Raw genomic sequence first — 27,483 nt, forward strand, 5'->3', positions numbered from 1 at the left:
TTTGGCCCCTAATTCCTAAACTATTGGGACCAAAACACCCAAAATCAATCTCAACCTTCCTTTTATGGTCATAAACCTTGTGTTTAAATTTCATAGATTTCTGTTTATTTTTACTTAAGTTAGAGTGTGAAAACCAAATGTCTTCAGACGACGACAAAACCAAAGGATACCAATAAAAATACTATGCAGAGGAGCTTTATTTGAGAATAATTTTCTGTAAGAAAAAGTGAAGTATCCAAACACATTGACAATAAAACAACAGAAAAGAAAACAATGATGTTTTATTCTAAAAAATAATTTTACAACTTCTTGTAAATATTTCAAATGTACATCAAATAAAACATAATGACATGATACAAAACATGTATGTTATTTTACATGAGAACTATGAATATTGATTGATTTATTACACAATACAGTAAATGTAAGTCTTATTGGTATATAAATGAAAACAAATCTGGGGTCAAATTAAAGTAGAGAGAAAAAATGTGCTGGTGTAAAATTTAAAATACCAAGACAATACTGGCTGTAATAGATATAAAGCGAAAGGAAATTCAGTAACACATTTACACGTTACAAGTGATGAAAATGTTACAATTTAGTCTACATGTAATAATTGTAATAAAAAATTCTTTGATATTCATGTCTTTCAATAAATCATTCCACTAGAAAAAGTCCTCTCCAAAATTCAATATTTGGTCATAAGACACACATTCCTGTAGAATTTAAGGCCATTTCATTATTCAGATGAATGTGGGAGGCACGTTTTTTTTCTTAAATCATACATACCCTCCCACATAAGTTTTTATTGGAATTCCTCTCATGATAAAGTATTTCATTTCTCGAGTAAGGCTGCTTGTGAGCATCCTTCCATAATACTTTATGCAGGAGTCAAATTAAATTTATCGTTACTATAAATTATTAAAACAATGCCATGTTTATATACATCTGTATTTATACTAACTTAAACTCATTATTAATCAAGGGATACCAATTTTCATGTATTTCATGGTTATAGGTGAACCCAAAATTTCAATGTTCAATGAAGTACAAATTTTCTTTAGAAATGTATGCAGACTTTTTTAAAACCATAAAATCAAATATCCATGAAACAATTCTTTAATAATCCACGAAAATTGGTTTCCATGTAAAATAAATAAATCGACAGTACATGTATCTCTCTTTTTTTACCTCTGTTTTTCCCTAATATGGCATAACTGGTGTTTCTCATATGCACCAATTAGCAATTCATTTGCGCAGATTTTAAGTTTATATTTGCACCAATCAAAATAAGACTTGAGTCAATAATTATCAGGGATCCACATGTTAATATAAGTTTTTTTATACATTCATTTATTTATGTGATTTCAGCTTATATGTCTGTCTTATATGCTTAACATGGGGAATAAGAACAGGATAACTTTATTTAATAAAATTTTTGAACTTTTATCATGTGTCATTCCATCATATGACATGTAAATCAAAAGCTTTGCTCATGCAGGTTATTTCTAAAAACTAGATCATGTAATTTAATCTCTTTACTAAAATCATACATCTTACATGAGTCTTAATAATATAAGTTTTTGATATTGCAGAATATCCAATATTATGTTCTAAATGTATGTATCAATGTACAATTATTTGAATAAATAACTTTAAATAAACAATAACATAATAAATGAAACAGTCATACTACACTCATATCGTTACAAAACTCCATTTAATTATTGAATCCTTCAGATTTATTTACTATCAAATAAATAAGACACACATTTTTAATATTTATATAAAATTAAAGTAAAACAGCAATGAAAATTCAAACTTTGATTTTACATTCTTCAGATAAAATGGCTTTATTTGACTGAATTCTTTAAAAAGTAAAATCAAAAGTTTATTCTTTTTTCAAAAAACATTTCTGCTATATATGATGTAATAAGATGTAGAAGTGAACTATAATTAGTTTGGTTTGGTGTACACATCAATTCAGCAATAAAACTGATGTGACCAATATAACAATGACATTGACCAAGTCTTAAACTGTTATTAAAACCTTCCAATACAGTTGTTTATTACTGTCTTATTTCATCCTAACCATGATTAATCAACTTATAAATAACTTTGTTGAACACTCTATAGACAGGTAAAACAAACAAAGTTTTTCCGGACTTGGTAGAGACAAAACAATCCTCTAAGCAAAAAATCAAATACGAATAAATTACAATGATGAAAAGATTTAATGTATCATTCATTTCTCATTATGAAAAATTACAAAAGTTATACAAATAAATTATGTTTCCTTTCAATGTACCACAATAAATAAAGGTGGCGTACACAATGTTAATACAAAATCCTGGCAAGGATCATTTTGCACTGTAAATTTAGTAATTATTGCCAAGTATTATTAATCCAAATAATGCGACTGGTTGAGTTTTGCAATAATAGAACTTGCATTTTGAAATTTTATACATATATCTTAAACCAGATTTTCCATAAAATCATAAAATTTAATCTTGATTTTTTGTCCATTCTTCAAAAATGGCAATAATAAATGCTTGCAATAGTTTCTAAATTTACAGTGTATGTTTCTTAATAAATAATGCACAATATGAAGAATTCTTATTCTAAAAGTACAGTTACCGTGAAGAAAATGATAATGAAATTCTTCCAATTATAGGGGATAAGTTTTTTTTAGAGAGATGAATATTTAGCAAGTTTGTATTCTGTATTCTGACAATTGTTACACTTGAGCAAATCACTGATTGTTCAACTGTTGATTCAATACCATATTTATACTAATAACAAACAGTGCCCTAAAACAATGTCCCTTGCTTTTAGTATATTGCACAAAACAAAGATTGTATTTCGTGGAGACAAATTGTTCCTTAAAGCATTTGAACACGCAATTACATTCATGTACAGTGAATGAAATGATACCATTGAGACAAAACTGTTTTTCAAGATTTGTTAGATATAATTTTAGAAAGCAATAAGTCGGCAGGTTTCCAATTAATTTAAATACAATGAATCTGCATTAAAATGAATGTATATCATCAGGCTCCATAGAAGTAATTAAAACATCAGAAACATCAATCACAATACAAGAAATATTCATACAAAATGTAAGATGTTCATGAAGTCAACGGGTCAGAAAAATTTGTTAAAAATGTCTTGCATAAGCTTTAGCATGTTTTTCCAGGGAAATCTTTTAGACATTCATCTAGTATATTACAAAACATTCGTAGTGAAATATCATATGTAAAATTAACAAAAAGCTAACATAATTCTAACATAATATTTATTTCAATTTTCAACATCTGTTAATCTATTTTTCTTTATGTATTTTAGTATTCTAAATATGCATGATTTACACATGAATTTTATGGAATATAAATGTTAAGGATTTTAAAAATCGTTTTAAAAAAGTTCCTCAAATCATTGTCAGACATAGTTTATTTTTTTGTGTCATTGATATGTTTATATGTTACATAGTATATGTATAAAAATTGTAGCAATTAAAAAGAAAATTTTGTATATGTCCCACAACTTTTCTGCAACTAATACACAAATTGTGCCTGGATTCAAAAAAACAACTTATGTTGCATTATTGTCTGGTGAATAAGAAATAAATCACTGGAAAAACAAATTACCTGATGGCCTCCTCCTTAAAAGGTTGTGAGTAATTAATAGGTGCACAACAAATACTGATGTCATCATTAATCATAAACAGGAGGGCTATTTCTAAAACTCATTACATCCTCAGGATGCCATTATAAAATCTCACACATGTATACAGACACATACAGCATGTATACAGACACATACAGCATGTATACAGACACATACAGCAAGTATACAATCATATACAGCATGTATACAGACACATACAGCATGTATACAGACACATACAGCATGTATACAGACATATTAAGCATGTATACAAACATTTTCAGCCTGTATACAGCCATATACAGCATATGTAGACACATACAGCATGTATTCAGACATGTTCAGCATGTATAGACACATACAGCATGTATACAATCATATACATCATATATACAGACATGTTCAGCATGTATACAAAACTTATCTGTGAAATATCTAACCAGTCACAGAACAGTGGTGCCTTATAAAATCTCAAACATACAGCATGTATACATAATTCATTGGTGAAATATCTTATCGTAAACATCATTCATTAGGGAAACACCAAGTCACTCAACAGGACACATTCCAAAAAATTCAATGCACTCAAAAAGTCTAACTACATTAAATTTCAAAAAGTTAGACATATTGCATGTATTCATAAGTTATTGGCTAAATATTAACCAATCATGACACAGGGATACATTTTAAAACTTAACATATTCTCTTACTCTTCAGAAAACATCACACACACAGCATGTATTCTTAAATAAAACTGTTTTCGTTAGCATATCTTTACAGTTCTTAAAACTCCTCAAAGAGTTAATTAAGAGATAATTCTTATCCAAACTGGAAACTAAATCCTCCAGGAAAACCTCCTCCACCGTGACTGTGACCACCACCGCCACCGAAGGAAAAGCCATTTCCTCCTCCTCCAAAAAATTGCTGGAATATCATATTTGGATCTATATGATCTGAAATAATAATAATGTTTTTAATACACAACTAAGTACACAATTAAAATGATTTGGAATGATTGCCAATGAGACAAATATCAATCAATATTCAAATGAAGTGGTTTAAAACACATTTTCATGCTGAATCATAAAAGACCATCAAAAATCTCTAGCACAAAAATATAATATCTACATTTTCTACAGAAGATGAAGCTAATTATAAATGTATTATACTAATTATACTTTATCCAAATAATTGTTCTTGGGTATAAAGTTTTTTATTACTCAATACAACTGAAACAGAAACAGCTGAAAAATTGAATAACAACATAAAAGACCCTTATGGGCCTTGGGTATTATTCAACACAAATATAAGCTAAATGGCTTAACACTGTAGAAGACTGTAGATTTGTATAGTTTCACCATTTATACTTACCAAAGCCTCCACCACCCTCTAAATCATCTATATCAGCACCACTATCATAACGTTCTTTCTTTTTAGGGTCAGATAAAACACTATATGCTTCACCAATTTCTTTAAATATTTTTTCCTCATCTTTTTGTTTTTCAGGTGTATCATGACTGTGTCGATCTGCAATATCAAATCAATACATTTATAGTTGTGGACAGGAAAAGTTATGATAAGACCTCTTATTTGATCCTTAAAAAATAACATGAAAAAGTATAATAATTCAAGTAATTGTATCTTTCAGATGTATTCAATGACATCAGACTGTCAGAAATCAGTATTAATTTTTCGCTTGAGAATATTTAACAAAACCTCTTGAAGTTGATGCAAAACTGCAAAAGCATCTTTAATAGCCTCATTATAAAATCTTGTCAATATCATTTAAATATGAAACCAAAGCTACAAATTAAGGATATTCCATTAAAATGTATGTGTGGAGGGTAGGAAAGGACTTTCAAAATATCCCTACAACCAATAACCAAATTTTTAGATAATATTGCATAATTGTAATAGACACATACTGAACAAGAGGCTCTCAAGAGCCTGAATCGCTCACCTTAATTCTTTTGGTTAAATCTCTCATCAATGATTATTTTGGCTTTTCAATTTATTTAAATGTTTTTTGGATCGTCCTATTTTCTTCAAAAGCCAAAAAAAATAATAATTTTCTCCTATGTTCTATTTTAGCCATAGGAGCTATGTTTCTTGACATACAAGGAAATAAAATATAAAATTTATACTAGATACTCTGAAACTCATTTAGCCTAAGTTTGGCTGAAATTGATACAGCAGTTTCAAAGGAGAAGATTTTTTAAAGTAAGTCAACATGATGAACAAATTGTGACAAAAGTCTTTAAAGGGCAACAACTCCTTAAGGGGTCAATTGACAATTTTGGTCAAATTGACTTAATTGAAGATCTTACTTTGCTGAACATTATTGCTGTTTACAGTTTATTTCTATCTATAATTATAATCAAGACAATAAACAAAAACAGCAAAATTTCCTTAAAATTATCAATTCAGGGGCAGCAACCCAACAACAGGTTGTCTGATTCATCTGAAAATTTCAGGGCAGATAGATCTTGACCTAATAAACAATATTACCCAACGTCAGATTTGCTCTAAATGCTTTGGTTTTTGAGTTATCAGCCAAAAACTGCATTTGACCCCTATGTTCTATTTTTAGCAATGGCGACCATGTTTGTTGATAGATCATAACTTCGGATACAATTTACAAACTAGATACCCTAAGGAACATTCAGTTAAAGTTTGGAAGTATTTGGCCCAGTAGTTTCAGAGGAGAAGATTTTTGTAAAAGATAACTAAGATTTACGAAAATGGTTAAAAAATTGACTATAAAGGGCAATAACTACTAAAGGGGTCAACTGACCATTTCCGTCATGTTGACTTATTTGTAAATCTTACTTTGCTGAACATTATTGCTGTTCACAGTTTATCTCTATCTATAATAATATTCAAGATAATAACCAAAAACAGCAAAATTTCTTTAAAATTACCAATTCAGGGGCAGTAACCCAACAACAGGTTGTCTGATTCATCTGAAAATTTCAGGGCAGATAGATCTTGGCCTGATAAACAATATTATTCCAGTCAGATTTGCTCTAAATGCTTTGGTTTTTGAGTTATAAGCCAAAAACTGCATTTGACCCCTATGTTCTATTTTTAGCAATGGCGACCATGTTTGTTGGTAGATCACAACTTCGGATACAATTTACAAACTAGATACCCTAAGGAACATTCAGTTAAAGTTTGGAAGTATTTGGCCCAGAAGTTTCATAGGAGAAGATTTTTGTAAAAGATTACTAAGATTTACGAAAAATGGTTAAAAATTGACTATAAAGGGCAATAACTCCTAAAGGGGTCAACTGACCATTTCCGTCATGTTGACTTATTTGTAAATCTTACTTTGCTGAACATTATTCCTGTTAACAGTTTATCTCTATCTATAATAATATTCAAGATAATAACCAAAAACAGCAAAATTTCCTTAAAATTACCAATTCAGGGGCAGCAACCCAACAACAGGTTGTCTGATTCATCTGAAAATTTCAGGGCAGATAGATCTTGACCTGATAAACAATATTTCCCCATGTCAGATTTGCTCTAAATGCTTTGGTTTTTGAGTTATAAGCCAAAAACTGCATTTGACCCCTATGTTCTATTTTTAGCAATGGCGACCATGTTTGTTGATAGATCATAACTTCGGATACAATTTACAAACTAGATACCCTAAGGAACATTCAATTAAAGTTTGGAAGTATTTGGCCCAGTAGTTTCAGAGGAGAAGATTTTTGTAAAAGATTACTAAGATTTACGAAAAATGGTTAAAAATTGACTATAAAGGGCAATAACTCCTAAAGGGGTCAACTGACCATTTCCGTCATGTTGACTTATTTGTAAATCTTACTTTGCTGAACATTATTCCTGTTTACAGTTTATCTCTATCTATAATAATATTCAAGATAATAACCAAAAACAGCAAAAATTTCCTTAAAATTACCAATTCAGGGGCAGCAACCCAACAACGGGTTGTCTGATTCATCTGAAAATTTCAGGGCAGATAGATCTTGACCTGATAAACATTATTACCCCATGTCAGATTTGCTCTAAATGCTTTGGTTTTTGAGTTATAAGCCAAAAACTGCATTTGACCCCTATGTTCTATTTTTAGCAATGGCCACCATGTTTGTTGATAGATCAAAACTTCGGATACAATTTATAAATAAGATACCCTAAGGAACATTCAGTTAAAGTTTGAAAGTATTTGGCCCAGTAGTTTCAGAGGAGAAGATTCTTGAAATAGTTTACGACAACAGACGACGGACGACGACGGACGCCAAGTGATGGCATAAGCTCACTTGTCCCTTCGGGACAGGTGAGCTAAAAAAGACCCATGACCACATTCATAAATTAAACTTCCCTTTCTACCCTCCCACATACGGAACAGCCCATGATTGTCAACATACCTGGATGATGTACTAAAGCTCGTTTTCTATAACTTTTTTTAATTTCATCATCTGTCGCTGTTTTGTTTACACCTAACAACTTATAATAGTCTTTTCGTTTACTCTTTTTCAATTCTAATTTGGCCTCTTGTAATAATCTTTTATTTTCTGAAAAATAAGATACATAATGAAAATATAAGTTGTTTTTAAGAAAGGACAAAAATCAATATTACTTATCAATCAAAGTGCTTTAAAGCACTGAATGGTAAAGATTGCTTCAATTTATCAGTGAGAAGAAAAATTAAATATTGCATTGGTTGTTGTTGATTTAACAGCTATTCTAGTCAAAGGAAGATAACTCCAATTTTTAAAGATAAGGTTAACAATGAGATAACTTTATTTTAAGAACAGATATTAGATTCCTGCATCTTGCAAAAGTTATGTAATTTTCTTGACAAGTGAAACCTCATTTTGTGCCTTGAATATCTGAGCATATATTTCATCAAAATATTTCTAGAAATGTTCATCGATAGTATGTATAGAATGTTATGGTCAATGCACTATATTTTGTGTACCAAAAAAGGTAGAGATCAGCCTTGGAAAATTTAGATATCAAGTCAGTCCCATAAGGTTTTGATTGCATTTCATGCAATCTTCACCTAAAAAGCCTTGAAATATTACAAAATAATAATAAAAATTTAAAAGTACAATAACAGTTTTAAAGCAATATTGCACTGCTAGATACACTAGTCACACTTTTGGTTAAATTTGTAAGGGAACATAATTATACAAAAATACTTTTTATTCCATTTTAAGTCGCTTTCTAAAGAATTCATTTGAAACCTTCAAAGCTGTTTATTGGTTAACTTTTAAAAAGCTCATCAGAGAGCTCTATCTACTAGATTATGAGTGAGATACCTGATTGATAAGCAAACTTTTCTACACTTTACATTTACAGAAGCTTACAGCAAATATATTTTGCAATCCTTTAGATTTAGTTCATTCAGGTTTTACTGTACTTAGAATACTAACCTCGAGTTCTGTCTAATTTATTTACTTTTTCATAATCACGAACTGCTTCTTCATATAATTCCATGTCCATATAACTGAAACAAATTCCAGACATATGTAAGATGAGGCTTTAAATCAGAGTAATTAATGTACATTTGGACTGGTAAAGTTATTTCAGATCAGATGAATATGTTTGTCTAAGACTGTACATCTGTTCTATAGATATAAGAAGATGAGGTATGAGTGCCAATGAGACAATAAAATTGAGAATGGAAATGGGGAATGTGTCAAAGAGACAACAACCCGACCAAATAAAAAACAACAGCAGAGGGTCACTAACAGGTCTTCAATGTAGCGAGAAATTCCCGCACCCGGAGGCGTCCCTCAGCTGGCCCCTAAACAAATATATACTAGTCCAGTGATAATGAACGCCATACTAATTTCCAAATTGTACACAAGAAACTAAAATTAAAATAATACAAGACTAACAAAGGCCAGAGGCTCCTGACTTGGGACAGGCGCAAAAATGCGGCGGGGTTAAACATGTTTGTGAGATCTCAACCCTCCCCCTATACCTCTAACCAATGTAGTAAAGTAAACGCATAACAATACGCACATTAAAATTCAGTTCAAGAGAAATCCGAGTCTGATGTCAGAAGATGTAACCAAAGAAAATAAACAAAATGACAATAATACATAAATAACAACAGACTACTAGCAGTTAACTGACATGCCAGCTCCAGACTTCAATTAAACTGACTGAAAGATTATGATTTCATCATATGAACATCAGGCACAATCCTTCATCTCTACATCCAAGTCACAATTTGTAATATAGCTTGCTGTTCGGTGTTGAAAGCCATACTTTGACCTATAATTTGTTTACATTGTGACTTAAATGGAAAATTGTCTCATTGGTGCTCAAACCACATCTTCTTTATTATTATTATAAAATTAAGGATTCATTTCAATATCTGTTTGAACCCGCAAAACCACCAAAGATATTCCAGCAAGTCGTTTGATCCACAGACTTTGATCTGAGGCGGGTGAAGTAGTTCACAACAACATGAGCGACATGCTGACTCAATATTTGACAATATAAAACTACAAACTTTATAACTAGAAAGTTGTAGGGAACATTGTCAAGACAAGGATAAAAAAACACAGAATTTATTGGTAGCTTACAGAACTAATTATTTTATATATGTTCAAATTAATTTTACATATGCCCAATACTTTAGATTTATTTATTTTCGTTGGTACCAGTTTTCCTGTTTGAATTATTATACACTAGTCATTCTGGGGTTCCTAATTGCTTGCTGTTTGGGTGACCCAGTGCTCTTTATTGAAGGCGGTACTTAGACCTATAATTGTTAACTTTTTATACATTGTAACTTGGATTGAGTTGTCTCATTGGCACTCATACCACATCTTCTAATTTATAATCATAAAATATAGGATTCATTTCAATAACTGTGTAAAACCCGCAAAACCACCAAAGATATACAAGCAAGTCGTTTGATCCACAGACTTTGATCTAAGGCGGGTGAAGTAGTTCACAACAACATGAGCGACATGTTGACTCAATATTTGACAATCTAAAACCACAAACTTTATAACTAGAAAGTTGTAGGGAACATTGTCAGGGATAAAAAAAAAATTATATTGGTAGCTTATTGAACCTGCTGTTTACATTGTGACTTGGATGGAGAGTTGTTTCAGTGGCACTCATACCACATCTTCTTATATAATTAGATGACCTAAATGTATCTGACAATCTAAAACCACAAACTTTATAACTAGAAAGTTGTAGGGAACATTGTCAGGACAAGGAAAAAAAAAAACAAAGAATATATTGGTAGCTTATATAACTGGTTGTTTTATATATGTCTAAATTAATTTTACATATTCCCATACTTTGGATTCATTCATTTTCGTTGGTACCAGTATTCGTTGATTAAGGAAAACTTGCATGTATGTCGACATTTAATTTCGAGGTTTGCCCAAATCTGCATACAAACCTATTTATATAATTTGTTATTCGTTGAACATTTTATTTTGTGGTTCACCTGTACCCTTCAAATCCACGTAAATTGTTATCCAATGAATAATAATAAATCCACAGTAATACATACTCTAACATTATCCAGTATATTGGTAAGAACAGCTGTTATCCCTGTAAAGGGCTGTTTCTTGTGCCCCTGATATGTAAATACTTCCACCTGTTTTCTTTGTCACATGACCTCTGACAAACTGGTTCACTGTCTCATCTCACCATTACAAGTGATGAGCCTGTGGTTCAGTAGATGTCATTTGATCATGTGGTTCATAAATGTATCTTGTTTGTTTTTTTATTTTAGATTAGACCACTGATTTTCCTGTTTGAATTGTTTTACACTATTCATTCTGGGGCCTATTATTACTTGCTATTCTGTGTGACCCAGTGTTCTGTGTTGAAGGCTGTACATTGAGCTACATAGCTATAATTGTTTGCTTTTCATACCTTGTAACTTGGAGATAGAGAGTGGTCTCATACCACATCTTATTAATGATCATAAAATTAAGGATTCATGTCAATAACTGTTTGAACCCGCAAAACCACCAAAGATATACAAGCAAGTCGTTTGATCCACAGACTTTGATCTGAGGTGGGTGAAGTAGTTCACAACAACATGAGCGACATGCTGACTCAATAACTGACAATCTAAAACCACAAACTTTATAACTAGAAAGTTGTAGGGAACATTGTCAGGACAAGGATAAAAAACAACAGGTGATAAGAATAAAAAGGTAGCTTATAGAACCTGTTGTCTTATAGATTATGTTTTATACTGTACAATTTTGACTTACCTTCTAGCTCTCCGTAAATATGCTTTAAGATAAGTATCGTCCAATTCTACAGCTTTTGTACAGTCATCTATACATTGCTGGGATTTACCAAGCTGTAAAATAATTTTGAAAGATAATTAAAACATTCACTTTTTTCTCTTCTGTATATTTTAATTAATTTGTTTAGATTTTTACCATGAATAATTTATAGAGAAGATATTTCATTATTTGATATCTTTCATATATATATATCCCTTATCAATCATTAAACTGTAAGACAATCTGGATGATAAACATTCTCATTTAAGTATACATAGCAGTTGACGATGCACTTTATTAGTGCCCCTCAAGACAACACTTTAGATATTTCTATGATTTGCAAGTTTATATCGTCCTGACCCCTGTCTTACCTAAATCTAAATAAAGTATGCCAATAAAAGAATTATCTATTTATAGATTCTTCCAATGAATATCTACAGATTTTTTTCTCATGTAAATCCTTTCAATACTTCTTTCGTAAAGATTTAAGACATGGCACACACTGACTACTGCTAATGTTATCATAACATATAAATTCTAACCAGGTGCTTCGCAGGGCGCAGCTTTATACGACCGCAGAGGTCGAACCCTGAACAGTTGGGGCAAGTATGGACAAAACATTCAAGCGTGATACAGCTCTGAATTTGGATTGTGATCAAATTTTTGACATTACATGGTTTTTTTTACACAAAACAAATGTCAAGATTTTACAAATCAATTAAAGATTTCTTCTTATTTAAATCTAAAATTAAATAGTTGACACAGCATAGGTTTCTGACACAGAATGAATGTGGTCTAATGAACTTAAAAGTTTTTTTTTGCCTTTGAGCAATTCACTATGCTGTTGAATATTAATCCTCTCAAAAAAATGTTTGAAGAAATTTTCTTTTTATTTATGAAATCTGAAATGAGAAAAATTTACCCCCCCCCCCCTTTTTTTCACATCCCCGTTTCCCTTTTTCCAAAACTGATATCAATTCAAATTTCTAATGGAGTTTGCAACAATAACTACTCTTTTAAATACATCATAAAATATTAAAATGTTAAATAAAGTGCTTGTTATCACTGAATGGTAAAGATTGGTTGGTAGTAAAAGTGAATATACATTGTTTATTGTATAAAACAATAAAAAAAACTTCATCAGCAACATTTTATATTGGCAAATTTCCAATGAAGTTATTTACATAAAGTTATTGGCAAATAAAAATAGAAAATGACATCATAGTCATGTCTGGCAAATTTCCAACATACATTATCTAAAACATTTTAGATAAGATAAGGAAAAAAAGCTTCATCAGCAACATTTTATATTGGCAAATTTCCAATGAAGTTATTTACATAAAGTTATTGGCAAATAAAAATAGAAAATGACATCATAGTCATGTCTGGCAAATTTCCAACATATATTATCAACTACTATTCTATACAAAGAAAGATAACTCCAATTGAAAATTAATTGCTATTGCACAATATTGTGCAATTAGATATTTCTTGCTATTGTGCAATACTGTGCAATTGAAAATTTCTTGCTATTGCACAATACTTGATATGGAATCCTGATTTGGACCAACTTGAAAACTGGGCCCATAATCAAAAATCAAAGTACATATTTAGATAAAGCATATCAAATAAGCCCAAGAATTTAATTTTTGTTAAAATCAAACTTAGTTTAATTTGGACCCTTTGGACCTTAATGTAGACCAATTTGAAAACTGGACCAACAATTAAGAATCTACATACACAGTTAGATTTGGCATATCAAAGAACCCATTTATTCAATTTTTGAAGAAATCAAACAAAGTTTAATTTTGGACCCCCATTTGGACCAATTTGAAAACTAGGCCAATAATTAAAAATCTAAGTACATTTTTAAATTCAGCATATCAAAGAACCCCAAGGATTCAATTTTTGTTAAAATCAAACTAAGTTTAATTTTGGACCCTTTGGACCTTAAAGTAGACCAATTTGAAAACGGGACCAAAAATTAAGAATCTACATACATAGTTAGATTCGGCATATCAAAGAACCCCAATTATTCAATTTTTGATGAAATCACACAAAGTTCAATTTTGGACCCTTTGGGCCCCTTATTCCTAAACTGTTAGGACCAAAACTCCCAAAATCAAACCCAACCTTCCTTTTATGGTCATAAACCTTGTGTTTAAATTTCATAGATTTCTATTTACTTATACTAAAGTTATGGTGCAAAAACCAAAAATAATGCTTAATAGGGCCCCTTTTTGGCCCCTAATTCATAAACTGTTGTGACCTCAACTCCAAAAATCAATCCCAACCTTCCTTTTGTGGTCATAAACCTTGTGCTAAAATTTCATTGATTTCTATTTACTTATACTAAAGTTATTGTGCGAAAACCAAGAATAATGCTTATTTGGGCCCTTTTTTGGCCCTTAATTCCTAAACTGTTGGAACCAAAACCCCCAAAATCAATCCCAACCTTCCTTTTGTGGTCATAAACCTTGTGTCAAAATTTCATAGATTTCTATTTACTTAAACTAAAGTTATAGTGCGAAAACCAAGAAAATGCTTATTTGGGCCCTTTTTGGCCCCTAATTCCTAAAATGTTGGGACCAAAACTCCCAAAATCAATACCAACCTTCCTTTTGTGGTCATAAACCTTGTGTTAAAATTTCATAGATTTCCATTCACTTTTACTAAAGTTAGAGTGCGAAAACTAAAAGTATTCGGACGCCGGACGACGACGACGACGACGACGACGACGACGACGACGCCGACGCCAACGTGATAGCAATATACGACGAAAAATTTTTCAAATTTTGCGGTCGTATAAAAATAAACTTGGACAGTTCTGGGAAAAGGCTTTTCAAAGTTAAGCCATTGAACTTTATGGCCATAATTTGATGTACTCTCAAAATATTAAATTCATATCTGTTAAAATATCATTTTTTATTCAGCTTAACGAACTTTCTTAACCTAACAGTGAAAAAAAGCCTTTTTAATACCAAAACAAGTAAAATATGATTTGAACTTTAACCTACCTTTGCACTACATGTGCCTCTGTTACAATATAATTTAGAATTTGTGAATTTGTTAAAGGGATCGATGGCAAGAGCTTCAGAATATAAATCATAAGCTGCCTGTAAATGTCCTGCTCGGAACTCCTTGTTTCCTTCTTCTTTCTTGGCATTAAGGGCTTTTGCTTTCTGAAAGAGAGAGAGCATACAATACATTACAATTAAATAAATGGTGAACCATTGGACACAGATGATGCACTCATTGCATATAATGTTATAAAGGGACATTAAACTATAAATTTTAAAAAAGACACTGCACAAATTCTAACTAGATCAGAGTTTTGTGGTAATAAGCATTGTGTATAAGTTTCACAACATAAGGTTAAAAGATAACAGATTTAAAAAGGGACATAACTCTAGATAAAAAAAAGTATCACTACCCAAATTTAAACTTGATCTGTGTTTTGTGGTAATAAGCATTGTGTTTAAGTTTCATAACATCGAGGCAAACTAAAGTTAGAAAACATAAACCAATTTTGAGATGTACAGACATCCAGACGGACAAGAGTTGAACATAATGCCCCTCCTTTACAGCAGAGGCATAAAATGCATAAGCTAATAATAATATTGCATCAGCAATTCATTCCTAACAATCCCAAACTGATACCCATTAACAGAGAAAATAAACATACCGGTAATCGTTTATTTTAACTGAGGCTTAAAAGCCCTAAATAAGATGTTGTATTGCCAATTGGATTTTTATAAAGGCCTAAACAATGTACAACACCCTTCTTTTATATAATGCTTATATATTGTAAAAGAATCTCATTTAACTACATCAAACCAATCATTTATTTAACCTTATATGGGCCACCTACTATCAAATCTAGGCATTAACAAATATTTGTTCATGGTGCTACAGTTTTAAACACTATGAAGGAATATATATTTCTTTTTCTTATGACAGGTTCTTAATTCATATACATACCTTGTAAATTTCTTTCGCTTTACTGTGATCAGGTGCTAGTCGTAAAACTTTTTGAAAATGTTGATATGCTTTGTCTACATTGTCATTATAATATAAACACATTCCTCGTACATAAATAGCATCTGCATTTAAACTGTCTCTTTGTAACATATCACTGAAAGTTAGAAACAAAAATTTAAAACTAAGGTTTATTCAAGCAGAAATGAGTTAAAAGACTTCTCAAAAAAAGAAGACATTAGCAAAAACTTATATTTTTTGTGTTGACATCTTTAATGACCAGGAAAAAGCATTCTTTGATTATTGAGAGAAATTGTAAATATATTTTTAACCAGAAAAAGGACAGCAATCTGTGTTAGGCTCTGAAAGACACTATCTTCCATTTTAAGGCCTAAAGTGGAGTTAGTATTTTTTTAAACACCTTACAGAAAAGAGTAGGTTTTTCCTTTATTTTGCACCTGATACAGTGCTCAAGGGAAATACAATTTGACAAAACTGCTTGTTTTTGTTTACACACATCCGTGTTTGTTGATACATACAATTGTACATACATGTATTGCTTTAAATTTATCTTGTTTATGTACTGTCTACAGGATTTCTTATTTTTTCTCATTGCTGGCTAAGTATCTACTGTCAACTTGAGATAATCTATTTGAAAATTGTTAACCCTCTCATTATCTAATAATGTATGTTGTCTCCTTGGCAATCATACCACATCTTCTTTTTTATATTGTCATTAAAATGGTAAGATTTTACTGTTTATATACATGTAATATTATGGTGGTCTACCGTAAAGAAAAACGTGCAAAATGGTCTAAATACAAGTTTTTAGTCATGAATGAACATGATGAAGGTATTATCAAAACAAAGTAAAAGTTTGATAGATCTGAAAAAATTTAACATAATAAAGTCATCAATATCTATTTTAACTAAATATTAAACAATTTTGCAGCATCAGAATTTTTTTTGATAAAAACAAGCATTCTGTGAGTAATACATGGCAATACATAGTCCCCAACCTGTTACAAATTCATTGTAATGGAACAAAATTTTAACTTGTCCTATAATTTTTCATGGTGTAAACTACATAAAAATATCGAGACAAAATCTTCAAGCAAAACAAAAAAAACAAACTTTTTGAAGTCTGACTATCTAAGTGAATTTCCTATGTCCAAAGACCACAACTCTGCACACAAATATCAGACTGGAACAAAACTGAATCACTTATTTACCAAAGAAAAGGAAAAACATTCAAAATGTCATTTTGTCTTTAAAAAAATCAGTTATTTCCGTTTGAACAGAAATCTTCTAATGAATAAGTATTTCATCAAAAGAGAAAAGCTTAAAACGTGAATAATGAATTTGACCTGTAACTTGTCATGATAAATCAATAAACCAAATATCAAATCAAAATCTACAGGCACAAAAAGTCTTGATTTGCCGAAATGACAGATAGACAGACTGACAGACAGCCAAACGCAGTGCAAACCTAAGTCCACTTAGACGTTAGCCGTTAGGGGACTTAAAATCAAAATCTCAAAGTATCAACAAACAGGAAAGAGATGTTCTTTGCAGAGGGAACATGCAAGATAATTTTGGAAAAGCTTTCGATTTTTGAAGAAGTAGGGTCACCTCAAATGTCTTTTTTTTTATCTTAATTTAATCTGAGATATAAATCAAAAACTTGTATATGGCACATTATATATGCACATATAAACTTTTTTCGTAGCTGAAAAAAAATGGCCTAATTATTTACATACGCTCTAATAGACACAGATTTCTAATCTAGACACTCAATGAGTGATTGCCCCATTAATTGGTTGCATTCCAATCAAAAGTTTCAAAGAGGAAGATTTTTTGAAGTACAATTATGTTCACAACTCTGTTTCATATAACAAGCTTTTTAAAAGACTGTCATCAATTGAAAGTATGTGAAAATCAGGTGCTTTGCAGGGCGCAGCTTTATACAACCGCAGTGGTTGGACCCTGAACAGTTGGGGCAAATTAAAGGTGGTCACAATGTTCAAGCTTGATGCTGACTGAATTTGGATTGTGATTGCATTTTTGACAAAATAAAGTTTTTGTTACAAAATAAATGTGGTCAAAGATCAAGAAATCTATTGCACAATACTGTGCAAATGAAGATTTCTTCTTGAAAATTTTAAAAATTTGAAATTTGAAAAATTTGAAATTTAAAAAATTTAAATTTAAAAAATTTAAATTTAAAAAATTTAAATTTGAAAAATTTGAAATTTGAAAATTTTTGAAAAAAAAAGAAATCACTTAAAAAATTGTTTACAAATCCCCCCTATTTATGGAAACCCCCTTTAAGGAATAACCCTTAAACACAATCCCATCCTTTCCGTTTAAGTATAGAATCTTGTAGTACAATTACAGAGAGATCCATATACTTAAAGTTACCCAAGTTATTGTTTGGAAACTAGAAACATGCTTCTTTTTAGCCCTTTTTAGGCCCCTTACTCCTACATATTTTGGACAATTAATCATAAACTAAATCCCAGCCTCCCCTTTGTTATATGGAGCATTGTGGTACAATTTGAGAGAGATCCATACAATTACACACAAGTTATTGTCTTGAAACTAGAAAAATGCTTGTTTGTTGGCCCCTTTTTGGCCCTTAATTCCTAACTTTGAACCCATGACCCATTTAAATGAATCCAAACCTTCTACGTGTGGTTTTAAACATTGTGATACAATATCAGAACAATTGAAATACTTATACACAAGTTATTATCCTTAAACTATGAAATGCTTGTTATAGGCCCCTTTTGGGCATTTAATTCCTAAACGGTTGGGACCGTCATCCCCAAAATCGATCCAAACCTTTGTTTTGTGGTATTGAACCTTCTGAAAAAAAATCATAAAGATCTATACACTTAAACTAAAATTATTGTCCGGAATATAAGTCTACTTTGATCAGTTTTAGTTAAAATATTAAGGGGCAAAAACTATTACAATTAGTGCATTTTAAAGATATTTGGGAGCATTTTTTTCCAATTTCCCAATATTTGCCAGGCTAAATTTTTTTACTTGTCTTAGAACTGATATGCACCTTTAAAAAAATTCTAAAAGTTGAGAAAAAAAAATATGATCTTGAGAGAAAACACCTACTGAGTACATGTACTACATACAAGTTAATTAATACATCTGTTGCACGAACCTCTCTGGCAACCTGCCAAAAGGTAAAAAAAATGTCAAAATGCATTTTTTCTTTTTTTTTAATAATGTTCTTTGCAAAATATAACAAGATAATGCTATATTTAAGAGATATATCAATTTTTCAGACATTTAAAAAGTACCTAAATATGGTGATTTTTTTTGCATTATTTTTTAATAATTCACAAATATGCAAATAAGGCTGTTAAATGAAAAATAGTGTGAATTTACAATATTTTTTTTTTTTATCTTAACTCCTAAATACCCAAAGATTTTGGAAATATATATAATGTTGCTCAGTTATAACTACCAATTTAGACGAAATTTGAGATTTTGCATGGTTTTAAGGCAGACTGGCTCTTAAAAGTTGCCTAGGAGTCATTTTCAGAAATGTCTGATGGGACAGCACTAGAAGAATTTTTCTCAATCTAATCAGATCACAGTAGCCAATTTACTTTTAATATTGAATGTGAGCATGGTTATAAGTAACTTATTATGAGTTTTTGTTTTGTTAAAATGAAAACTCATTTATCTTAATCTTGACCATGTCAATAAATATGTCTTACTTATTTTTACTACTTAAAGAAATGAGGCCTGGTGAATATAACCTCCACATACTTAGCTAATTCCTGTGCTTCCTGGTATCTACCTAACAAAGTTAATGCTTCTGCTTTCTTGATTTTAAATCTGTGACATGCTGGACATCTTTCTATACATCGGTCCATACAAAAGACAGCCTATAAAATAAATATTAAATAACACTTTATATAAAAATCAAAAATGGTCATAATACTGTGTAAATAGACTGAACTATTCAGATGTTCACCGCTGTATTGTTGCTCTAAAGCTAAGTTTAAAGATTAAGTAAAATCTATTGCAATTTTATCTCCTTACTACAGAACTGTAGTCTACAGTACTTAAAACCATTTAGTGGATCTTGTTGTGTTCTACAAAATATCCAGAAAACATTGCAATGTTTTCTATTTACTGCAAAATGTGTGATACAATTGTTACTCCAATAATTAGAACTTGTATGTTGTATAGTGCCTCTATAGGATGTACATAATACTCTTTAATGCTAATAGTTTAAAACAGGGTTCTCACTATTAAAGGTGTATCCATGAGTCCTGGACTCATGAAAATCTGTTGGAACTCGTCTTCTTAACGGGTGAATCGGGAAATGCATCAAGATTGTATCAACTGAGCACAAATCATTTGATAACAAAACTTTCAAAATAAACTTAATTTGATGTATTTTCCTTGCTCCATTTTGTCATAGGAAGAGAAATAATGAAAACTTGCCATGAACAAAAATTATGAGTCTTTCAAAAATCCTTAGTAAGAACCCCCAGTTATACTACTGATGATTTGACAAAACTTACCCTTCTAAAATCTCCTTTTGTAAAATCTGTTTCTGCCATATTTTCATATTCTCTTACTGCACTTGCTGATTTTAACTACAAAGTGTAAAAAGATATTCAGTCAGGGATAAAATTAATGCTTTTAGAGACAAATGATTTTTTTAGATGAATGGACTAAATTTTGTCAATGTTGATATATAAGAGTTCAATTTGAATAAAAAGAGATGTGGAGGCAAACAGTGGAGTTACCCTCAATGATACAGCAACCCGAAGACTCAAATAGCCCAAAGATATCAAGTATGATCAAGAGGTATTCAACAGGAAACAAGTGTATTTAAAAATTTCCTGCTATTTCAAAAGAAAAGTGTTTCCCATAATTCTCGTCACTGAATTGCAAAATAATTTGCAGCTGATTCAATAAATTCATTTTTATTTATGGATTGATTTCATGCCTATAGCCTAACCACAAATTTAAATGTTCAACAAAATTTACTATAGGCTTTATGTCCCAAGTCAGGAGCCTCTGGCCTTTGTTAGTCATGTATGATTTTTAATTTTAGTTTCTTGTGTATAATTCTTAGTTTAGTATGACATCCATTATCACTGTACTAGTATACATATTTTTTAAGGGGCCAGCTGAAGGACACCTACGGGTGCGGGAGTTTCTCGCTACATTAAAGACCAATTGGTGGCCTTCGGCTGTTGTCTGGTCTATGGTCGGGTTGTTGTCCCTTTGATACATTCCCCATTTCCTTTCTCAATTTTATTTAACAAATCCACAAAATTATCAGTTTTCCTTGATCCATCAATATTGGTATCCACAAATAGTAACTAATGCAGAGATTCTGATGTGATTACTTGATGATGTGTCAGTCAAGTCACAAACTTACATCTTCCTGTGCAGTTTTATTCCCTGTTTCTAAATCTAAAACTTTTTTGTAACATCTTTCTGCAGCCATGGTATCTCCCAGAGCTAGATGACATTTTCCTTCCCTCATATATCCCTGTAAAAAGAAAACAGATATACATTCACATATAACTTTGAAATGACTGGTGACACTTTACTAAGGATTTATTATAAGATGTCAATGTTTATGGCGTATTTAGTAGAATTTCTTAGACCTAGGAACTTTGTAAACTATGTAAGTCTGATAGAAGTTCCTATCTGAATACTTCACTGCTAAAACAGAAACAAAACTTTTACTAACATTACTAATTATGCTTCAAACATTTGCCATTGGATCAGTAAAAGTTTACCCTAGTGAGTGTTGCTTAATCTGATGGTCCTTATGTTTCGATACTTACAAATAAATAAATTTGTGTATTTATTGTCTTCTGATTGGTTAAAAGTATTAGTTTTATCTTCAATGTTGTCAATTTGTATGGCGACACGCCCACTCGACGTTGTGTATTCATACGCCAACATGTGTATACGTTGTTATTGTTAATATAAATAGTATAAAAAGTTCTGTGAGCCTTATTTTTGATAGAAATTTATTTATAATGAATGGCAATTATTTTTTTTGAATTTATTGACCCATAAAATTAATTTTCGACTCTTCACATTTTACATAATCCGCTTCACGTATTATTTAATGTGAAGAGTCAAAAATTAATTTTATGGGTCAATAAATTCAAAATAGATAATAGCCATTCATTAAATGTTATGTGTTCTTAGCTTCTTAAACTTCTAGTCTTAAGCATTGGCAATCATATTACATCTCTTTATTGTCATACTGTATGGTTAGAGTTGCTCTAGAATCAAATGCTGTACATACTAAATAGAGCTTCAAAGAATGTATTTAAGGAACTTTATGGTATATTCAGTATGAGTTTAGATTGCCTACTAGTAACTACTAACTAGACAGACTATTATGTATGAGTTTTTACCTTAACAAATGCATCATCTAATTTGACAGACTGTCGTGCATCTTCTAATGCATCTTTGTATTTACTTAACATCATATATACAGCTGCTCTGTTTCCATAGTATGCTGCAAACTTTGGACATAAATCTGAAAATCATTAATCAGTGAATTAAGGTGGTACCTAACACTACAGGGAGATAACTCTGTAAAATCAGCAGAACGTTTTAATGACGTTGTGTTCTTAAGGGAATATCGAGCTTCTCAATGATCAAAATAAGTGTTTGTCAAACTGCTATATAACCAGTGTAATATTTCTGAATAAACGGTTGGTTCAATTTTTTTGATTTTTTTTATATTTTTGTCAAAGGGTCAAAGTCATGAAAGTAAATAATTTGTAAAAATTTTAAATAAATTAAACGAGCCAAATTAATTTTAGTTCAGGTGTTAGGTACCACCTTAAATGTAGTGTGAAAGCAATATTTAGAGCTGAATTAATACACCTTCTAATATGTACCAATTCATTGTACCACAAGACAGGAAATAGGAATATATATGAAATGCATAACTTAAAACAATCATGTCAGGGGTAATTTATAGTCTACACAGTATGGATCTTCCTCTTACTTGGAAGCCTTATGGTTGCCTTTTATTGAATACATCCACTTCATTCCAACTTTGGTGGATAGTTGTCTCATTTGCAATCATAAAGTCGTAAAGAATGTGTAAAAAATGATAAAATTTTGTGAACAAAATCTCAGACAATCTACTTTTCTCAAAAAGTAAAAGTGCACAGTAACAATACCTACTTATTGCATCTGAGTAACATGACAAGGCTTGTTGGTATAATTTCTGTTTGTAGTATGTATTCCCTTCTTCCTTCTTGTTTTCTGCCAGGATCTCTGGATCAGGCTCTGGTATTTCTGGTTCAGAACTGAAAATAATATTTGATATTTGTCATACTCAAGTTACATGCATCTGGAAATCTGTCAAAATCTATCAGATGGCACTGAAAATTAACCAAGGGAGACAGATTTCCAAGTAGCAATAAGGTAAATGGTCAAACATCTTCTATAATATGTAACACTCCCCAAAAGTGTCTGATTCCACAAAACATGTCTGTTCCCCCCAAACGTGTCTGTACTATTCAATATTGCCCATGCTAAACCTGTCTCATTTCATAACCCCAAAGCGTGTCCGATAAGCGTTATTCACCAAAACATGTCCACTATTTAAAGCCAGAACATTTCATGTCTTTTAGCACTAATATTTTGATTAATGCTGGTTGCAAAATGTAACATGTGAATAAAATTTTGACAGAAATTGCTTATTGTCCAGTTGCAAGCATTTCATGCTCATTTAGAGCGAACATACCAAAAGTTCTAGTGCAGTTGAATTAATTGTTTACTATGTAAATTATTTGTTACTAATAAACTCGGATGATGCACAGTGTTCTAGCCAGGATTTGAAATGGGCAGGGTGCTAGTCAGAAAAAAGGGCAATATTACGGGTGAATATCATTGAAACAAGAGGCTGTCACATCGACAGCAAACCGGATTTATTAATATTTATTTGTGTCCTGGCAATATCACAAGAACCATTACTGATGAATGGTGAAAGTGAAAATCGTCAATATCAAATTTGACCTCCATTTTGTCATCAGTATCAACATCTTAAAATTTGAAAAGCTTAGATTGAATGGTTCATGAGTAAATGCAACAACGTGAATGGAAACGCCATTTCACAATCTTTCAAGAACCATAACTCCTGAACGGTAAGAGTCAAAATCGTCATTATTGAACTTGACCTCTAATTTGCCATCAGTAACAACATATAAAAATTTCAAAAGCTTTGGTTGAATGGTTCATGAGAAAATGCACGGACACGACTGGAAACACCATTTTTCAATCTTTCAAGAACCATAACTCCTGAACGGTAAAAGTCAAAATCGTCATTATTGAACTTGACCTCTATTTTGTCATCAGTAACAACATATTAAAATTTGGGAAGCTTTGGTAAAACAGTTCATGCGTAAATGCACGAACACGACTGGAAACACCATTTTTCAATCTTTCAAGAACCATAACTCCTGAACGGTAAAAGTCAAAATCGTCATTATTAAACTTGACCTCCATTTTGTCATCAGTAACAACATATTAAAATTTGGGAAGCTTAGGTAGAACAGTTCATGCGTAAATGCACAGACACGACTGGAAACTCCATTTTTCAATCTTTCAAGAACCATAACTCCTGAACGGTAAAAGTCAAAATCGCCATTATTGGACTTGATCTCCATTTTGTCATCAGTAACAACATATTAAAATTTGGAAAGCTTAGGAAGAACAGTTCATGCGTAAATGCAGGGACACGACTGGAAACTCCATTTTTCAATCTTTCAAGAACCATAACTCCTGAACGGTAAAAGTCAAAATCACCATTATTGAACTTGACCTTCATTTAGTTGTCAGTAACAACATATTAAAATTTTAAAAGCTTTGGTTGAACGGTTCATGAGTTAATGCACGGACAACATTTGATTCCCACCCGCCCGCCCGACCGACCGCCCGCCCGACCGCCCGCCCGCCGTACATCCCCAAATCAATAACCGACATTTTTGTCACAAAAATCCGGTTAAAAAGGGCAATTTTACGCGTAAATTTATATCATTGAAAAAAGGGAATTATTTAAGCCTCATAATTAATTAGCACATAATTTTTATTATGCATTATTGAAACATCAAGTTTCAGTTAAAATGGAGTTGTGTAATTTAATTCTTTTGGCACAATTTTCTTTTTAGTAGACTTTATTAACGTACGGTTATGATGTTCAGACCCTCTTTCGGCCATATAATGTATAGTATGCTGTCTTGTTGTTTTCTATCTTGTCTTGTTGTTGCTGTCACTACAGCAGTCTGACCATTAAATGATTTTCTTATTTGGAATTCAAAAATTTGTAAACAAGTTAAAATTTTATGAATAAATTATCCCTACCTGACATATGTCCGTTAGGATTATCTCTGACATCTGACAGTCAGGTAGGTTTTTAATTTATGAAATTAAAATTTAAAAATTTGTAAACAAGTTAAAATTTTATAAATAAATTATACCTACCTGACATATGTCAGAGATAATCCTAACAGAAATATGTCAGGTAGGTTTTTAATTTATGAAATTAAAATTCTTCATTGCACTTGCAGTCTGCACCATAAACTTTTTCAACTACTAGTCCAAAGACCAATGTTTCGACATTTTTCTTATTGGTCCAAACAAAGTTTTGCAAAAACTTACTAGTCTGAATGAAATTTTACTAGTCTGGGGCATTGGACTAGTGACTAACCGTGAAGACTGCACTTGATAGATCAATTAATGGAAGTAAAGATGCAAAATATAATTTTCAAAATATTTATTTTTAAAGTGTATTCAATTGAAAATAATTTAAATTATTATTCTAATTATATGCATTTGCATTCAATTTGTTTAATATTTAATCTTTTACTTAAAGAAACATAAATTTAAATAATATATTGTGAACAGGTGATAAATAAATAAATAAATCAAATTGTTTGTCAAACTTTTTTGAAATACACCAATTATTCATGACCAAAAGCTAAGGTAATTGGTGTTAATTAAACAATGTGTTTGACACCAAAGCCGTCAGGTAAAGCCATACACTTAATGGGTCACTTAATTTGACAGCTTACACAGGTAGCTGAACTTCCTGTTCATGGAACAATTACGAAGTTACCGGTATTTTAAAGGCAGGAAAATGCTGATTTTTTGGTGATAAAAACGACAGGGCGCTCGAGGAATGACAGAAAAAAGGCAAGGGCGTCAATAAAAAAGGGTGGGCGCTGCGCCCTGTTCAAACTTTGTAGCTAGAACACTGCCTTTCTTAATAATCTGACAGAGGGCTTTCAGCAAATTTTCAACAGTTCTGATATTCAACATGTTCTAAAATCTCTTCAAATCATAAACTGTTTATCAAGTTTTTTAATAAATTTTTAGGTTTCGAGCATCACTTCAGACACACAAACAGGAGACATAACATCCAGTGCCAAATAGCTCATGCATTATTAATACACCTTATCATTATTTCTGGCTCACCTGAGAATCTGTCCATCTTGAACTATTGATGTCATACAATAATCACTTTTCCATTGTGGCGTCAGATATTGTGTAGTATGACGTCAAAATTTTACCGGAACCTGTGTAATGTCCAGAATGTATTGCTATTTGTCCGCCGTTACTGGATATCACAAAGGTTCCCGTAAAATTTTGACGTCATAAAACAAAATATCTGAAGCCCCAATGGAAAAGTGATTGTTGTATGCGTCAAAAGTTCAAGCGACCGGGTCAGCCAGGATTAGCGATAATGTGTATAGCATACAAATGGCACTGATATTTGTCCACCGTTACTGCCAATACTGGACATCACAAAAGTTCTTGAAAATTTTACGTCATACTAGAAAATATCTGATGCCACAATGGAAAAGTTATTGTTGTTAGGACATCAAAAATTCTAGTGGGGCTTCAGGTCAAGCGGGACAGGTTTTGTATTGTAGTAAAAAAACTTTTTGTAACTAAAATCAATAAGAATAAACAATAAATAGTTTATTTAAATTGGCATTTGATAAACCCAATCATTTTCCCCATTTTTTCCAACACCAACAGTCCAACCTCCCCCTTTTAACGTAGTAGTCTAAAAATAAATTAAAGATTTCCAGAAAGTTCTATTTGGGGATTCCCGGTGTTCCATGACGTCATTTGTTTCTGGAAAAGCGAAGCAAGTTCTTTAATTCTAGCATTTATTTATAATCTTTGAATGAAGTACTTAACACATGCTAAATAATTGAACATTATATAGGTTTAAATATACTTTACATTGTAAAAAGGAAGAAATATATCCAATTCACCATAAACGAAAGGGCTTTTTCGGAAAACACGCTCCGACATTTTTGGGGAACACCGTCAAAATATCTGAGATAAGACAAGTTGTTGCTAACCTAATTGAAAGAATCAAATAAAAAATTATTTCTTAACACGTGTATAGTCAATTTTTTATACCTATCTTCTGTTAAATCAACTACTTCGTCTTCAGTTGGTTGAGGGTCAACTTCCATCGTATCCACGTCCGTCATGATTGTTGTTGGTCTCGTGAGATTTGTGAACAAACTGGTTACTTTTTATT

General features: G+C 31.3%; 1 protein-coding gene across 1 annotated transcript; it reads right to left on the reverse strand.

Annotated features, from left to right (window-relative positions):
• Window positions 1-264: 264 nt before the first annotated feature.
• LOC139502685 (dnaJ homolog subfamily C member 7-like) lies at window positions 265-27,468 on the reverse strand. The gene is made up of 13 exons (XM_071292221.1): window positions 27,360-27,468; window positions 23,106-23,230; window positions 22,322-22,446; window positions 21,322-21,435; window positions 20,453-20,527; window positions 19,689-19,807; window positions 15,897-16,050; window positions 14,933-15,097; window positions 11,898-11,989; window positions 9,069-9,142; window positions 8,058-8,204; window positions 5,038-5,193; window positions 265-4,619 (listed from the first exon to the last, which is right to left on the reverse strand). Exons 1-13 carry the CDS (start codon window positions 27,431-27,433, stop codon window positions 4,486-4,488), a joined length of 1,554 nt encoding a protein of 517 aa, XP_071148322.1. The 5' UTR covers window positions 27,434-27,468; the 3' UTR covers window positions 265-4,485.
• Between the last annotated feature and the right edge of the window lie 15 nt (window positions 27,469-27,483).

The sequence above is a fragment of the Mytilus edulis genome, chromosome 14, assembly GCF_963676685.1.
Source record: "Mytilus edulis chromosome 14, xbMytEdul2.2, whole genome shotgun sequence".
Classification (NCBI taxonomy): domain Eukaryota; kingdom Metazoa; phylum Mollusca; class Bivalvia; order Mytilida; family Mytilidae; genus Mytilus; species Mytilus edulis.

What these genes read in the sequence shown, in the direction of transcription:
- LOC139502685 (XM_071292221.1), bottom strand. Translation starts at nt 27,433, where the DNA reads ATGACGGACGTGGATACGATGGAAGTTGACCCTCAACCAACTGAAGAC. An exon ending in ATGTTACTCAGATGCAATAA is followed by an intron (nt 22,447 to 23,105) that starts GTAGGTATTGTT and finishes AATGATTTTCAG; the next exon opens with ATTTATGTCCAAAGTTTGCA. An exon ending in GAGGCACATGTAGTGCAAAG is followed by an intron (nt 11,990 to 14,932) that starts GTAGGTTAAAGT and finishes ATTATTTTACAG; the next exon opens with CTTGGTAAATCCCAGCAATG.